The sequence below is a fragment of the Phacochoerus africanus genome, chromosome 7 (assembly GCF_016906955.1).
Source record: "Phacochoerus africanus isolate WHEZ1 chromosome 7, ROS_Pafr_v1, whole genome shotgun sequence".
Classification (NCBI taxonomy): Eukaryota; Metazoa; Chordata; class Mammalia; order Artiodactyla; family Suidae; genus Phacochoerus; species Phacochoerus africanus.
In genome coordinates, this window is record NC_062550.1 from 17,544,432 (window position 1) to 17,560,365 (window position 15,934).

The following is a 15,934-nucleotide window of genomic DNA, read 5'->3' on the forward strand; positions in this document are numbered from 1 at the left end:
GAAGGGAGGGCACTGCCTCTCCGCCCCCTTCCCCAGGTCCCGAGGGGAGGGGAATCCCTCGGCGGGAGGCCTGTCCCTTTAAGGAGGCGGCCCTGCCTGGGTGTGCCCCGTCTCCATGGTTACCCCGGTGCAGGCGGCGGGCGCCGGAGGGAGGGAGGGAGGCTGCCGCTTCTCCCCGACAGACGGAGGGAGCTGCGGGGATCCGGTGCTGAGCGAAACCCGAGCTGTAACCGGCCCGCAGTCGAAACGGGAGCCGCTGTCACCGTCGCCGAGAGCTGAAGGTGCCGAGAGCACAGCGGCCGCCGAGCGGGGAGTCCGGGATTCGTGGGCGGCCAGGGCGCTAGGAGCCGCGCGCCATGCTCCCGGCCTCGACGGCGGGGACGCCCCCTCGCTCGCAGGCGGCTGGAGGGACCTGCGAGCCCCGGGTAGGCACTGCGCCCCGACGGCTGCGCTAGGGGGCGCGGGGCCCGGCGGGGGGCGGCCGAGCTGGACGCCCTCCCCCGGCGCTGAGCCCCCGCGCCCCGGAGGGATGGGGCGGGCGGCTACCGCCGCCTAAGATGCCGGCCATGCGGGGACTCCTGGCGCCTCAGAACACTTTCCTGGACACCATCGCCACGCGCTTCGACGGCACGCGTGAGTTTGACCCTCGCCGCCCTGGCTCCCGGACCAGTTGACCCCGGCCAGGGTTCCCGCCAGTCCTGCAACCCCACTTGGACATAGCCTGGCGCCCTTCTGCTCTCGCTCTCCCTTCCGTGAGCCCCACTTTAAGCTGGGACCACTGTGTCCTTCCAGAGGCCGTTTCCGAAAGATTCAGAGTCAACCCTGACCCCAGGCCGGGCCTGCCGTCTGTTCGTGGAGACGCGAACCCCGACCTAGTCATTATAGCCCGTCCCATCCCCAGCGATAACCTGGCTCTGTCCCACGGACTGTCTTTGAACTGGCAGGTTGGGGAGTGAGACCAGGAAGCGGTGCTCAGGGACAGCCCAGAGGCTCAAAGAACCGATTTAGAAAAGAGGTTTGCAAACTGAGATTGGGAGTCAGCAGGACTCAGGTGAGCACTGTTAGTCCAAGCTCACCTCACCATGGTAAACTCACAGCCTCAACCCACGGAGCCCATTTCACCCCAAAAAGATAGGTTTGGAGACTCCCACCAACTGGGGAAGTTTGGAGAAGAACAGAGCTTCTGGATCTTGGGGCTCTGAGCACCGGGAAAGTCGTGAAAGCCCCCTTCCTCATCCTACTCCCTGACTCTCAAACCTGGTGGGGCGTCTGAGCTCTCTGCTTAGCGTCCTTCACCTTTCTGCTTCCTGATAGGGGGGCGGGAGCCCATCCCTGAGCGCCCCCCGCCTTCCCCAGGCTTCTCCATCTGCTTTGCCTGTGCTTGGCTCCTGCAGCCTGCTGATTCAGCGCCCCCCACTCCTCAATACATTCCTGGCTCCAGGCCGCCAGAGCTCAGCTACCATTCTTACACCCCCATTGTGGATCACACTCACTAATTTTCCTGAGCCAGGTCAGGCGGCTGGGGCTCAGAGTGCAGAATAGATAGATGGTAGTAGCCTGGATTGCCTCTCCGTCCAGGTGTGTCTCAGGGGGAGGAGCCAGACAGCCAACCTGGGTACCTGGCTAGTGAGTGAACCTGGCAGAGGCTGGGCTGGGGCTGAGGCTGGCCAAGTGCACCTGCCATCCTCCTTTGGGCATTCCCAACTCCCTCTGACCCCAGGCTGCTCTGGCCAGACTCCAGAGGGTACAGCACCCACACGGGGCTGAATTCACCAACCTCGGGATTCACACGTGCCGATTCTTAAATGCACTTATACACATGATGCTAGGAGTGGGTCCTTGCAGGGCACTGACACACAGGTGATGCCCTATTTCCTGTCCATAAATGGTTCCTATCCTAACCCTCCCTCCCACCCCGACCCCTGACCCAACCACTCATACCCAGGATTCCTGGGACTTGTAACACCCACCGTATTGCAGACACCTGGCAAGGAGGGTTAGGCGACCCCATGCCCCTTCACCCCACACCTCCTCTGAGAGGTGCTCTCTTGCAGATAGTAACTTCGTGCTGGGCAATGCCCAGGTGGCGGGGCTCTTCCCCGTGGTCTACTGCTCTGATGGCTTCTGCGACCTCACGGGTTTCTCCCGGGCCGAGGTCATGCAGCGGGGCTGTGCCTGCTCCTTCCTCTATGGACCAGACACCAGTGAGCTCGTCCGCCAGCAGATCCGCAAGGCCCTGGATGAGCACAAGGAGTTCAAGGCTGAGCTGATCCTGTACCGGAAGAGCGGTGAGGGGCCACCTGGCCAGCCTAGCAGCCACCCCATCCACAGCCTCTCCTTCCCAATCCTGCCTTCTCCATCTCCCCATCTCATCCCACCTTCCCACATTCCCCTCTCCTCTTCCTCCCCTCCTTGCGTTCCTGGTCTCTCCTTTCTTCTGCCCTCACCCCAGTCTCAGCTCACACTCAATTTCCCGTCGTGGGTATCCCACCACAGCAGAAAAATGTCTCTGTCTTACTTAGCAGGACAGAGCTATGAACACGCATGTCTGAACGTCATCTCTGCTCTCCCTTGCCTTCCCCCACCCTGTTTGATGGAGCCTAAGTGTTCTAGGTGGAGCTGGCTTGTGCCTTGGCCAGGAGGTGTCAGTGGCTCCTCTGTCACCTTGGGCAGGGCGGAGAGTGGGAGCTGCGCTGAGTCTGTCTTTGTGCCCAGGGCTCCCGTTCTGGTGTCTCCTGGATGTGATACCCATAAAGAATGAGAAAGGGGAGGTGGCCCTCTTCCTGGTCTCTCACAAGGACATCAGTGATACCAAGAACCGAGGGGGCCCTGACAGCTGGAAGGAGAGAGGTGGGTGCCCGTGGGCTGCTGATTTGGCTGCTGTGGCTGGGGTGTTGGGTACCTCGGGCCTGGGTAGGGCCACGGCACCCAGTGTGGGCTTGTGGGGCCCCCACCCCTGCTTCACTCACTGACCACCCCCTCGCTTCTGCTGGCCGAGAGGCCTGTGCTGCTTTCAGACAAAGCTGAAGTTTTTTAAAGTCAACTTGACTAAGAAACAGAAGAAAACAAATTCCACTAGTGCCCATGAAGTACCATTTCCCCACCAATTAGTGAGGCTGAGCACAGATCCACCTGGTTCCTCTTCTTCATGCAGACCTGTCTGGAGGGCTGGCCAAAGCCCTCTTTTATTTTTTTATTTTTTTATTTTATTTTTTTGTCTTTTTGCAATTTCTTGGGCTGCTCCTGTGGCATATGGAGGTTCCCAGACGAGGGGTCTAATTGGAGCTGTAGCCGCCGGCCTACGCCAGAGCCACAGCAACGTGGGGTCCGACCTATACCACAGCTCACGGCAACACCAGATCCTTAACCCGCTGAGCAAGGCCAGGGATCGAACCCACAACCTCATGGTTCCTAGTCGGATTCATTAACCACTGAGCCACGACGGGAACTCCAAAGCCCTCTTTTAAGTCCCTGTGGCCTTTCGCCTCTCGCATCCTCTAAGGGCTGCAGAAGGCCTTTGGACGGTTCCCAGAACTGTCCGCAGAAGCTGCTCCAAGGCCTCCTTGCCATTTGGGGGTGCTGAGGGTACTGTCCGTTCCCCATCCCCCACCTCTAGCATGGGGCTCCCACAACTCTGCCCAATGGCCTCTTGCTAGCTCTGCGCTCTCCCACCCCTCTCTTAGGCCTTTCCCTCTGGAGATCCTCTCCTGCCTTGTCTTGCTCCAAACCGCCTTCTTCTAGAAGCAGGCACTGGGAGGAGTATCTGTAAGCACCCACAGGACTGCCCGTTGCTGGGGCTGGCAAGTGACTCTAGGACGTGAGAAACCGTGGAGCACCCAGCTCTAAACAGACTAGTCACGGGGCAGCTGCTGGAGCCCCACCCCCAAGCCCATGGGCTGGGGTGTGTCAGTGCTTCCACCATCATCCCCTCCGGCCCTTCTTCTTTTGCAGGTGGTGGCCGGCGCCGATATGGCCGGGCAGGGTCCAAAGGCTTTAATGCCAACCGGCGACGGAGCCGGGCTGTGCTCTACCACCTGTCTGGGCACCTGCAGAAGCAGCCCAAGGGCAAGCACAAGCTCAATAAGGTGGATTGCACACAAGGGTGTGTGTTTAGGGGGCGGGACAGGGCAGGAGCAGGCTGAGGAGATGGAGGAGGGGAACGGAACCCACCACAGAGAGCATGTCCCACTCAGGCCCCACCTGCACGTTGGGGATTGTGGCGAGAATGTCACGCACGTGTCTGATCTGTCACAGGTATAGAGGAGAGTTTTGGCCCTGGAGTCTGATGGGCTTTGGCTCAATCTTTGCTCCTCCCCTAAGCAGCTGTGTGACCTCAGCTAAGTCACTTCATCTCCCTGATCCTCAGTCTTCTGATCAATAGCAAGGGGTCTCTAATGCCTGTGTCAGAGGCTGTTTGGAGAATGCAGGGAGAAAAAGGTGGTGGATGCCTGCTCCAGACCCTCGCCAAACTCACCCTTGCCAATTTCCTGTCCTCCCTGCCTGGACCTGCCCTGCCTCTCACTCAGGGGGTGTTTGGAGAGAAGCCAAATTTGCCCGAGTACAAAGTAGCTGCCATCCGGAAGTCACCCTTCATCCTGCTGCACTGCGGGGCCCTGAGGGCCACTTGGGATGGCTTTATCCTGCTCGCCACCCTCTACGTGGCCGTCACTGTGCCCTACAGCGTGTGCGTGAGCACAGCCCGGGAGCCCAGCGCCGCCCGGGGGCCCCCCAGCGTCTGTGACCTGGCTGTGGAGGTCCTCTTCATCCTGGGTAAGTGTGCTCTGTGCCTCCCCCGCCCGCCCGCCCGCCACCCCGGGCCAGGGCCCCTCAGGCTTTGATGGACGTCTGCTTGGCTTCGCTGCCCCCTGCCCCCCCGGGTTCCTCTGGCCTTCCCCCCATTTAGGACCCATGGCTTTGAAATCAGACCTGGGTTCCAAATATGTCTCCACCACTCATGGGTTACTTGATCCTGGGACACGCTTGGCCTGTCTCTCCCTCCATCAATTAGGTGTAACAATATCCACCCTTTAGCGTTACTGTGAAAACTGGGACAACGCACCTAAAGGGCCCAGGACAGCGTCACGTACTGAGTGGATGCCCGGAAAAGGTGGGCTCCTCCCCGACCCACGCTGACTCCTGCCCCACCTTCCCGCAGACATAGTGCTGAATTTCCGCACCACATTCGTGTCCAAGTCGGGCCAGGTGGTGTTTGCCCCGAAATCCATTTGCCTGCACTACGTTACCACCTGGTTCCTGCTGGATGTCATTGCGGCGCTGCCCTTCGACCTGCTACATGCCTTCAAGGTCAACGTGGTCAGTGTGGCCGGGCTGGGTGAGCCTTGGGGCAGGACGGGTGGGGCCAGCCCTGGGGTGACATCCCTGCCTCCCGCCTCAGTACTTTGGGGCGCACCTGCTGAAGACCGTGAGGCTGCTGCGGCTGCTGCGGCTGCTCCCGAGGCTGGACCGCTACTCGCAGTATAGCGCCGTGGTGCTCACCCTGCTCATGGCCGTGTTCGCCCTGCTCGCCCACTGGGTGGCCTGCGTCTGGTTCTACATCGGCCAGCGGGAGATCGAGAGCAGCGCCTCTGAGCTGCCCGAGATAGGTACTAGAGGCTGCAAGCGCGTGCTCATGCATGTGTGTGTGTGTGTGTGTGTGTGTGTGTGTGTACACATACACATATGTGCCCGAGGAATCTGTCCACTTGAGGTCAGGGAAATATGAGTCCAAGTGTGTGTCTGTCGGGGTGTATCCAGTGAGCTGACGTGAGGTGCCAGAGAGATGTGTGCAGGTCTCCATGTGTAGGTGCTCATAGGTGTGTGCCAGGGGTGTGTGTGCAAGGAGGCGTGCATTTGTGAGGTGAATGTGGGGACAAGGATGTGTGTGTGCCGATGGGAGTGTGACAGAGCCACCCCCTCCCGGTAGACTTGTTCTCTGGCAGCGCTGCCTTGCGGAGAAAGCCTGGTGGGCTGCCTGGGGGAGGCTGTTCACCCATCAGAGCCTCCTTGTGGCCAAGCTTCTGTCACATTCTTCCATTCCCTGCCCCACTGGGAATCCCAGCCCTCTCAGGAGACCTCTCCAGGGATTCTCCCATGCCTGGCACTGTCCCACCACCTGCTTGGAAGCTCATCCCCCCCTACTGTGGCTCCTAAGGCCCCTCCCCTCTCTCGTCACCTCAAGGCTGCATGTTTCTCAGCTGCTTCTCAGCCCTCCCCCAGCCTGAACGGCAGCCTTTCTCTGCGTCCCACCAGTGTCTTCACTCTCCTTCATTTCACCTCCACTTTCACAGCGCCTCCCTCTGCTCACCTCCCACTCGCTTCTTAACTCCTGCCAGGAGGGCTTCCACCCCCACCTCTCAACCCAAAATGTCACTCTGCAGGTCACAGTGACCTTCTGGGGCCAAACCCTCATCCCCTTGTTGTCCCTGTAGCACCTGACCCTGCCGACCACCCCTCTGTCCCGGCCCTGCCGGTCCCTGGGTTCCTCACCCCCCCACCCTACCCCACCCCCACTCTCCCTGGGCCACTCCACTGGTGCCACTCCAACTTCCATCCTCTCTCTCTGACCCTGAACCATCCTGTTCCAACAACGTCTAACTCTCCGCACCCCGCAGCTCTAAAATTGAACCCTTCTTCTCCCTCTCATGCGCTCCAGCCCTCCAGCCCCTTCCCGGTAACTGGCCTTTAGCACCTGTTTCCCATCTGTGGGCAAGAGGCCAGCTGCTCAGACGGCCCCTCACAACTGTCTGCTCCTTGGTGGGCTCACCAGGAGTCCTGGCTGGCCTTGGAAATGTGCTCTGATCAGTTCCCGGGGACAAGGAAACTCCTGCGACTCCTCTGCCCCTCGCCACGCCCACAGAGACTGTGTGTAGCCCAGAGGCCCCCTTGGCTATTCCCCAAAGCGCTAGTTGCCGAGCACAGGAACCAGGACGTTCAGGCAGTGTCGGCTCCTTGGCACCTGCCCTTCCCAGAGGGAGGCAGCAGCGGAGGTGGCTCTGGAGTCAGATGCCCTCCCCCGCCGCCAGCAAACGCTCTCAGAGGACAGGGCTGTGGATAATGGTGATGCCAACCCTGACCCCAAAGTGGGTGAGACACCAAATCCCCGGGTCAGTTCCCTCTCCCAGCAGGACCCAGACACCCTGAGTCTTGCATCCCTGTGGTTCCTCTGTTGTGAGCACCTCGCAGGGGCTGCTGAGCGGACATGGAGAGCACCTCTGGTTCCCGGAGCGGCTCTGAGCCCCACCATAGAGAGTGCGGGGTGGAGGGGTCATTTTGCAGATCATCCCAGAACTCTAAGTTCCAGAGGGTTTTCTCTCTGGGACTGGTACCGGTTCACATGAAGGGCCTTTCCAAGTCCTTCCCACCATCATCTCCCCCTTCTTTCTCCAGGGAAACTGCACACCCAGACCTTTGGGAGGGGTGTCCGTGGGGGAGAGTGGCACCCCCTGCTGGCCCAGCTCTGTCTGAGGGAAGGTGCCTTCCCTTGGCTTCCTTGCCTTGGTTCTGCGGCCACAGGGCCCGTGCTGTGGACACAGACTTCCTCCCCAGAATCTCATTAGCTCAGTGGAGACGGGCTGTATTTTCAAAAGACTGTGCTAAATAAGTACTGAGGGAGCTTGCTCAGGGCGTTTCTCAGTGCAAAACCTCTGGAAGAGCCCGCACAGCTGACACTCCCCATGTAGAGACTCTGTCCCGCCACCAGCTCCAGAGCCTGCCCATGCCCCTGAGACCAAGACGGAGAGGAGGGCCCTCTGCCCCCTCCCCTCGTCTTCTCGCTTCTCCCCTCTCCACCGGCTTCCTCCTCATCAGGCAACGGGCTTCACTTCAGGCGCCCAACTGAATGACGACTGAAGAGTTTTGAGTAGTTCCTTGCGTTTTCTCACAGCTCATCTCAAACAACAGAAGGGGGGAGCCTCACCTTGGCTCAAGACTTAACACATCCCCCAGCCTCCTCAGCCTGGAGTTTGGCCCCCAGGGTGGACCCCACATTCTAGCTAAGCTGAGCTACTCCCCTGTGTTTGTCTCCACCTCTAGGTTTGGCTCACGCCTTTCCTTAGCTCGGAATGACCCCCCTTCCAATTTCTTTGTATCGAAACTCTACAAATCCTCTGAGACTGAGCACCCGTGGCCCCTCTTCCAGGAAGCCGTCTAGCCCTAGCCCATAGCATGCGGGTTTGAACCCCGTCCTGGGGCCCTTAGGCGCTGTGCGCCTGAAACACAGCTCCTACCCTGCAGAAAGCTCCAGGGGGTCTCCAGCCCCCGGCACACGTGTGTGAGGTTGCTGAGTGAGTGGGTGGGTGGTGAGAGGAGCGGTGTGGGGATCACAGACAGCAGTGTGCCTGGTGTCAGGGGGGGTGTGGAGTGGGGGCTGCGGAGGGGCAGAGCGCGTGTGGAGGGGTGGGTCCCGCTGCAGCCTGTGATCCTGAGCCCATCTTCTGGCTTACTCTCTGAGCTTCCGTTCTAGATCTTTCCTCTCTCCCTTGCTCTCCATGGCCCCCAGCTCTGCTGGGACCTCTGTGGACCCTGCGAACCCCCACATAACGCTCTAGAATTCCCACAGCCCGCTAGCTGGGCTGTGACTTTGGGCAGCCATGAGCTGAGACCCCAGTACACAGCTCCCCCTCTCCTGTAAGGCCAGGCCAGAGAAAGTGGGGTTGATGGGAAGACTGGGGCGATTTTCATCCTCCTCCCGGTGTCCCAGGCTGACCTGTGTCTGCATATGTGCTCAAGAACCTCTGTGGGCATGGGGGTGGCCTGTCTGTGGCCTTTAGTGTACACACCTGTGTGCTCACATCCATGCAGATGCGTCCCTCTTCTACCTGGGTGTCAGCATGCAAGCACCTGTGAACCTTGTCTCCCTCCCAAATGTGCACGGGCCAGGGCCCTGCTCCTGTGAATTGTGCTCACACGTTTCTCCTTGTCCCCTCGACTACGCAGAGCTCGTCTGTAGCCTTAATGGTGTTTATGCACACGTGCACCTCGGTGTGCTTGAGGTTGGCTGGTTGGTGTGGTTGTGAGGAGGGATGAGGTTAAATGGGAGCAGGTGCGCTCTGAGAAAAGAACTAGAGGAGTCTGGATGGAAAGGCAGAGGAGGTAGCCCTGGGGGCGAGGCTGTAGCTGGTGCAGTGAGCCCGCCGGTCCCTCTGTTCACCCCTCACACACCAGCTGGGCTCACTGCCCAGGTTAGTGGCAGCCACAGGGAGGCAGGTGCAGTGTCCTCCACTCCCTCCTCAGCACCCAGAGACACTGTCCGGGGAGATGACAGACTCCTCTTCGTCCTCATGTGCTTGTCTTGGTGAGAGTTTAGGGGGCGCACAGCGGTGTGCGGGGCCGGTAGCAGAGGGATGCCCTGATAGCTATGGCGCTGGGGCTGCCGCCCTTTGTCCCCCACCCCCATCCCTGCCAGGGGTCCCAGGGGGCACACCTGCCCCGCAGTGCTGCAGTGCTCTTCCACCCTCTCCCCAGGCTGGCTGCAGGAGCTGGCTCGCAGACTGGAGACCCCCTACTACCTGGTGGGCCGGAGCCCAGCTGTAGGGAACAGCTCCGGCCAGAGTGACAACTGTAGCAGCAGTGGCAGCGAGGCCAACAGGACGGGGCCAGAGCTCCTGGGCGGCCCCTCACTGCGCAGCGCCTACATCACCTCCCTCTACTTCGCACTCAGCAGCCTCACCAGCGTGGGCTTCGGCAACGTGTCCGCCAACACGGACACCGAGAAGATTTTCTCCATCTGCACCATGCTCATCGGCGGTGAGGCCTGCCCCGCTCCCGGTCCAGGGCCCACTCCCAGACCCGTGCGCCCAGGCGGCCCCTTCCCCGCCACCGCCAGCAGGGTGCTGAGCCCCCTTCCTGAGGTTCTTCTGCCTTAGCGGGCCAAGGTACCAAGGCCAGGGCCGAGAGAGCCCACTTGGCTCCAGGACTCCCCCCAGCACGGCGGCTGTGGTCCTTGCCCAGCGTGGGGGTGGGGAGGACAGAAGGGTCCAGCACGGCGTCAGGCCGGGCCGGGCCAGGCCAGTCCTGGAGGTGACCCCTCTCGCCACCCTCCCCAGCCCTGATGCACGCGGTGGTGTTTGGGAACGTGACGGCCATCATCCAGCGCATGTACGCCCGCCGCTTTCTGTACCACAGCCGCACCCGCGACCTGCGCGACTACATCCGCATCCACCGCATCCCCAAGCCCCTCAAGCAGCGCATGCTCGAGTACTTCCAGGCGACCTGGGCCGTGAACAACGGTATCGACACCACCGAGGTGCGCAGGCCTCCAGGGCTGGCCCTTCCAGCCTTTGCTCCTTCAAGGAGTGGCGGAGCCTAAGATTCCCAGGAGCCGGCTGGAAGAGGGCAAGGGACGCGCAAATCTGACCTTCCCGCCCCCGTTTTCGGGGCCGGGGGCGGCAGGGGGGCGGGGAGGGGGTAGGACCGGCGCGTCGAACTGCAAGCCGTCTTGGACGCCCTGCGCACTGATGTCCAAGCCTGAGGCCTACCCTGGAGAAGGAAAGCAGGGCTGCTCACGGCGGGTGGGGAGGGTAAAGCGATTGAGAGGGAGGCAGAGACAAACCCCCTCACTGATGGGACCGCGTGAGGAGCCGTGCGTGCTGGGGGGGGTTGGGGCTCAAGGCCCCTCCCCCGCCGCCCCTGGTTCCGAGACGGGCTGGTGGGAGGCCGCCTCCCATCCTCCACCCTAACCTTCCTCACCTGCTCCCCGCCCGCAGTTGCTGCAGAGCCTCCCAGACGAGCTCCGCGCAGACATTGCCATGCACCTTCATAAGGAGGTCCTGCAGCTGCCCCTATTTGAGGCCGCGAGCCGAGGCTGCCTGCGGACGCTCTCCCTGGCCCTGCGGCCGGCCTTCTGCACGCCGGGCGAGTACCTCATCCACCAAGGCGACGCCCTCCAGGCCCTCTACTTCGTCTGTTCCGGCTCCATGGAGGTGCTCAAGGGCGGCACGGTGCTGGCCATCCTAGGTGTGTGAGGCTGGGACAGAGCGACACGGGCCCGCGGGAGGCGGGTGGAGCCACGGCCCCATCTGGCAGAAAACCCAGAGAGCGCAGGCAAGGCTGCCAGGGAGAAACAGCCCCGGGGGTGTCAGGAGTAGCTGTGGGCAGGGCTCAGAGAGGACCCCATGCCCATAAGGCGTGAACTCTATCTCGGGGGTGTTGAAAGCCAGACCGAGTGCAGGACCAGCCTTTGGTCTGGGAGGGAACAGAGGGGAACACTTCCTGTTATGGGGGAAAATCAAATGCTGAGGATGGAAGTGCTGGAAAGGGTTCAGGCGGGAAAAAGGGAGGCTTGAACGCCACTCTTTAAAAAAAAAAATTATTGAAGTATAGTTGATTTACAATGTTGTGTTAATTTCTGCCGTCAGCAAAGTGATTGTTATACACACACACATATATACGTTATTTGTTATATTCTTTTTCATTACGCCTTATCACAGAATATTAATATATTTCCCTATGCTATATTAGAGTAGGACCATGTTGTTTATTCATTCTATATATAATAGTTTGCATCTGCTAACCCTGAACACTCACTCCATCCCTCTCCCACCCCTACCTCCCCCTTGGCAATCACAAGTCTGTTCTCTATGTCTGTGAATGTGTTTCTCTTTTGTAGATATGTTCGTTTGTGTCGTTTTTATTTTTATTTTTTTGCTTTTTTAAAAATTTTTTTTTTTTTAGGGCCCCACCTGCAGCATATGGAGTTTCCCAGGCTGAGGGTCAAATTAGCTACAGCTGCTGGCCTATGCCACAGCAACAGCAACATGGGATCTGAGCCGCATCTACGCCCTACACCACAGCTCATGGATACTCAACCCTCTAAATGAGGCCAGGGATCAAATCTGAATCCTTATAGACACTAGGTGGGCTTGTTAATCACTGAGCCACAACGGGAACTCACATTTGTGTCATTTTTAGATTCTACATATAAAGGATATCATAGGGTATTTATCTGACTTCACTTAGTATGATAATCTCTAGGTCCATCCTTGTTGCTGCAAATGGCATATTTCATTCTTTATGGCTGTGTAATATTCCATTGTATATATGTACCACATCTTCTTTATCCATTCCTCTGTTGATAGACATTTAGGTTGCTTCTCTGTCTTGGCTATTGTATATAGTGCTGCAGTGAACATAGGGGTGCTTAGATCTTTTTGAGTTATAGTTTTGCTGGATATATGCCCAGGAGTAGGATTGCACCAACAGTCTAGGAGTGCTCCCTTTTCTCCACATCCTCCCAAGCATTTATTATTTGTAGATTTTTTTTTTTTGGTCTTTTTAGGGCCTCACCCGTGGCATATGGAGGTTCCCGGGCTAGGGGTCAAATTGGAGCTGTACCCACTGGCCTACACCATAGCCACAGCCAAGCCACGTCTGTGACCCACACCACAGCTCACGGCAATGCTGGATCCTTAACCCACTGAACAAGGCCAGGGATCAAACCTGCGTCCTGTGGATACTAGACAGGTTCGTTAACTGCTGAGCCACAATGGGAACTCCTATTATTTGTAGATTTTTAATGATGGCCATTCTGACCAGTGTGAGGCGGTACCTCATATTTTTGATTTGCATTTCTCTAAGAATTGGAAAAGATGTTGAGCATATTTTCATGTGCCTATTGGCCATCTGTATGTCTTTGGGAAATATCTATTTAGTTCTTATGCCCATTTTTCTTCCCTTTTTTCCCCCCCCTTTGGCTGTTGCCTGTGGCATGTGGAAGTTCCTGGGCCAAGGATCAAACTTATGCCACAGCAGCGACCCAAGCTACTGTGGTGACAACACCAGATCCTTAACTCCACAAGGGAACTCGTCTTCTGCCCATCTTTCAGTTGAGTTGTTTGTTTTTTTGTTGTTGTTGAATTGTATGAGCTGTTTGTATATTTTTAAAATTAAGCCCTTGTCAGTTTCCTCATTTGCAAATATTTTCTCCCACTCTATAGGTTGTCTTTTTGGTTTCCTTGGCTGTGCAAAGGCTTCTATGTTTGATTAGGTCCCATTTGTTTATTTTTGTTGCCTTGGGAGACTGACCTAAAAAACATTGGTATGATTTATGTCAGAGAATGTTTTGACTGTGTTCTCTTCACAGGTTTTTATGGTGTCATGTCATGTTTAAGTCTTTAAGCCATTTGGTGTCTTTATCTGTGTATGGTGTGAGGGTGTGTTCTAACTTCATTGATTTACATGCGGCTGTCCAACTTTCCTAACACCCCTTGCTAAAGAGACTGTCTTTTCCCCATAGTAGTATTTTTACCAGTCAGTATCATATTGGCTGTAGGTCTGTCATAAATAGCTTTTGTTACGTTGAGATATATTCCTTCTACACTCACTTTCATAAGGGTATTTGTCATGAATGGATGTTGAATTTTATCACATGCTTTTTCTGCATCTGTTGAGATGTTCATGTGGTTTTTGACTTCTCTTTGGTTGATGTGGTATATCACATTGATTGATTTGCGTATGTTGAACCATTCTTGTGACCTTGGGATGAATCCAGCTTGGTTGTGGTATATGAGCTTTTTAATGTGTTGTTGGAGTTGGTTTGCTAATATTTTGTTGAGAATTTTTGCACCTATATTCATCAAAGATATTGACCCATAATTTTCTCTTTTGGTAATGTCTTTGTCTGGTTTTGGTATCAGAGTGATGGTGGCCTCATAGAATGTTTTTGGGAATGTTCCTTCCTCTTCAGTCTTTTGGAAGTGTTTGAGACAGATGGGTATAAGTTCTCTGTATGTTTGGTAGAATTCACCTGTGAAGCCGTCTGGCTCTGGACTTTTGTTTATAGGGAGTGGTTTTGTTTTGTTTGTTTGGTTGGGTTTTTTTATGGCCATACCCATGGCACATGGAAGTTACTGGGCCAGGGATTGAACCCGAGCCACAGCTGCGAGTTACATCACAGCTGTGGCAGTGCTGGATTCTCTAACCCACAGAGCTGGGCCAGGGATTGAGCCTGTGCCTCCATGGCAACCGGAGCCACTGCAGTCGGATTCTTAACCCAGTGCACCACTCTCGTGGGGAGTTTTTTAAATTACAGGTTCTATTTCACTTCTAGTGATCAGTCTGTTCAAATGATCTATTTCTTCTTGATTCAGTTTTGCTGGGCTGTATGTTTCTAGAAAGTTGTCTGTTTCTTCTAGGTTGTTGAATTTGTTGGTATATAATTGTTCATAGTATTCTCTTACAGTTTTTTCTATTTCTGTGGCATCAGTTGTTAATGTCTCCTTTTTTATTTCTTATTTTATTTGGGTTCTCCCTCTTCTTTTCACGGTGAGCCTAGCCAGATGTTTGTCAATTTTGCCTTTTCAAAGAACCAGCTCCAGGTTTTACTGATTTTTTTCTTATTGCTTTTTAATCTCTATTTTATTTCCTCTCTCATTTTTATTATCTCCTTCCCCCTCCTGACTTTAGGTTTTGTTCATTGTCCTTCTTCTAACTCTTCTAGGTGATGGTTTAGGTTGTTTGATATTTTTTTGTTTGTTTCTCAAGGCCTATGTCACTATGAACTTTCCTCTAAGAATTGCTTTTGCTGCATCCCATAGATTTTGTGTGGTTGTGTTTTCACTCTCATTTGCCTCAATAAACCTCAGGCTTCTTACACTGTGCTCTTAGGTGCTCTGCTCTGGGGAGACTTGTCCTGCAGAAAGGGTGTGTTTTCAGTGTGGTGGGCAACATGGAGCTACAGGTTCTGGGGCTGTGGGAGGCCCTCAGCAGTGGCCCCAGAGGGTGGGAACGCTGTGATCTGTGTAAGAGAGGGCCTCACACATGGATGCAAGGTGGCACCCAGACCACAGCCAAACCTCAGGCAGCTAGCACTTATAGATTCCCTGGGGGGACAGCTGACACCCAGAGGGGCTGAAGTTTGTCACTAACCTGGAGAACCAAGAAGACCACATGCCCAGGAGTTCCTGCTGTGGCACAATGGGATGAGCAGCATTTTTGGAGAGCTTGGATGTGGGTTCCGTCTCTGGCCCAGCACAGTGGGTTCAGGGTCTGGCTTCGCAGTAGCTGCAGTGTAGGTCACAAGTGTGAATGTATCTGATCCCTGGCCCGGGAACTCCATACGCCTCCATAAACTCTTTTTTGGGGATGGCCAAAAAAGACCACATGTCCAGCAGTGACTCTGTGTCCATCCTCTCTTCCTTGAGGAGGATGGCCTTGCAGCAGGAAACAAGAAAGAAATATCATACAAGCTGAGAGAAGCATCGTTCATGAGCTTGGCTTCTGGTCCTCAGGACTCTGAGCAAATGGAGTTATAGCCTCTCGTGTAGGGCTGGCAATCCTTGAGAAATTATGGGGAACTGGAGAGATTCAGAAGGGCAACAAGGCAGATTTTGACAGTTGCAGACTGGTCACTCTGAAGCAAGATTGTCTAGTGGATTATTTAACAGATGGTTTTCAGCATGGAGCTGAGGAAGCAGCGTGGCTGGGAGTTGGCATGGGTCCTGCAAGAATGTCTCTTCTCTGACGCCAGGCTCCAGGTCTCAGAATATCCACGTTCAGTATTAAGACAGCGTCAGGGATGGCCACTGCCGGCATTCCAGCCTTTGGCTCCAGAATTCTCCAGCCCTGGGACTTATGCCACCTTTGATCCATCCTGTCCCTGCCCATATGTTCCAGACAAATTATTTCCTCTGTTGACTTGGCCACTCTCGATGGCCTGCTGGACGCCTGGTTCCCCAGCCTTCATCATGGCATGGTTTTCTGCTTTGCCCTCGTCTGACCCCCACCAGGTGCTTTCTGCCTGCTCCTGGCAGCTAAGGCCCGAGGCACATCTAGCAGTGTCAATTCTGGCCCCTACCTCTGTGTATGAACTAACAGCTAAGTGCGTGCAAAAGTTAGCGTCGGGGGAGGAAGGGGGCCAGATGCAGCGAGGTGAGCTGGGTGATGGTGCAGGAAGGGCCTCACGTGGTCTGATGAGCTGGGTAGGAGGCTCTGGCTCAGA

At 56.1% G+C, this 15,934-nt stretch overlaps 1 protein-coding gene across 1 annotated transcript in view; it reads left to right on the plus strand.

The window, feature by feature from the left end:
* KCNH3 (potassium voltage-gated channel subfamily H member 3) overlaps nucleotides 1-15,934 on the plus strand; it is a 22,216-nt gene continuing 6,282 nt past the window's right edge. The window contains exons 1-10 of the mRNA XM_047786539.1: nucleotides 1-633; nucleotides 2,055-2,288; nucleotides 2,716-2,850; nucleotides 3,952-4,085; nucleotides 4,527-4,770; nucleotides 5,156-5,313; nucleotides 5,396-5,603; nucleotides 9,463-9,744; nucleotides 10,044-10,243; nucleotides 10,704-10,953. Coding sequence (XP_047642495.1) covers nucleotides 558-633; nucleotides 2,055-2,288; nucleotides 2,716-2,850; nucleotides 3,952-4,085; nucleotides 4,527-4,770; nucleotides 5,156-5,313; nucleotides 5,396-5,603; nucleotides 9,463-9,744; nucleotides 10,044-10,243; nucleotides 10,704-10,953 — 1,921 coding nt within the window. The 5' untranslated portion in view covers nucleotides 1-557. The remainder of the gene's footprint in view (nucleotides 634-2,054; nucleotides 2,289-2,715; nucleotides 2,851-3,951; nucleotides 4,086-4,526; nucleotides 4,771-5,155; nucleotides 5,314-5,395; nucleotides 5,604-9,462; nucleotides 9,745-10,043; nucleotides 10,244-10,703; nucleotides 10,954-15,934) is intronic.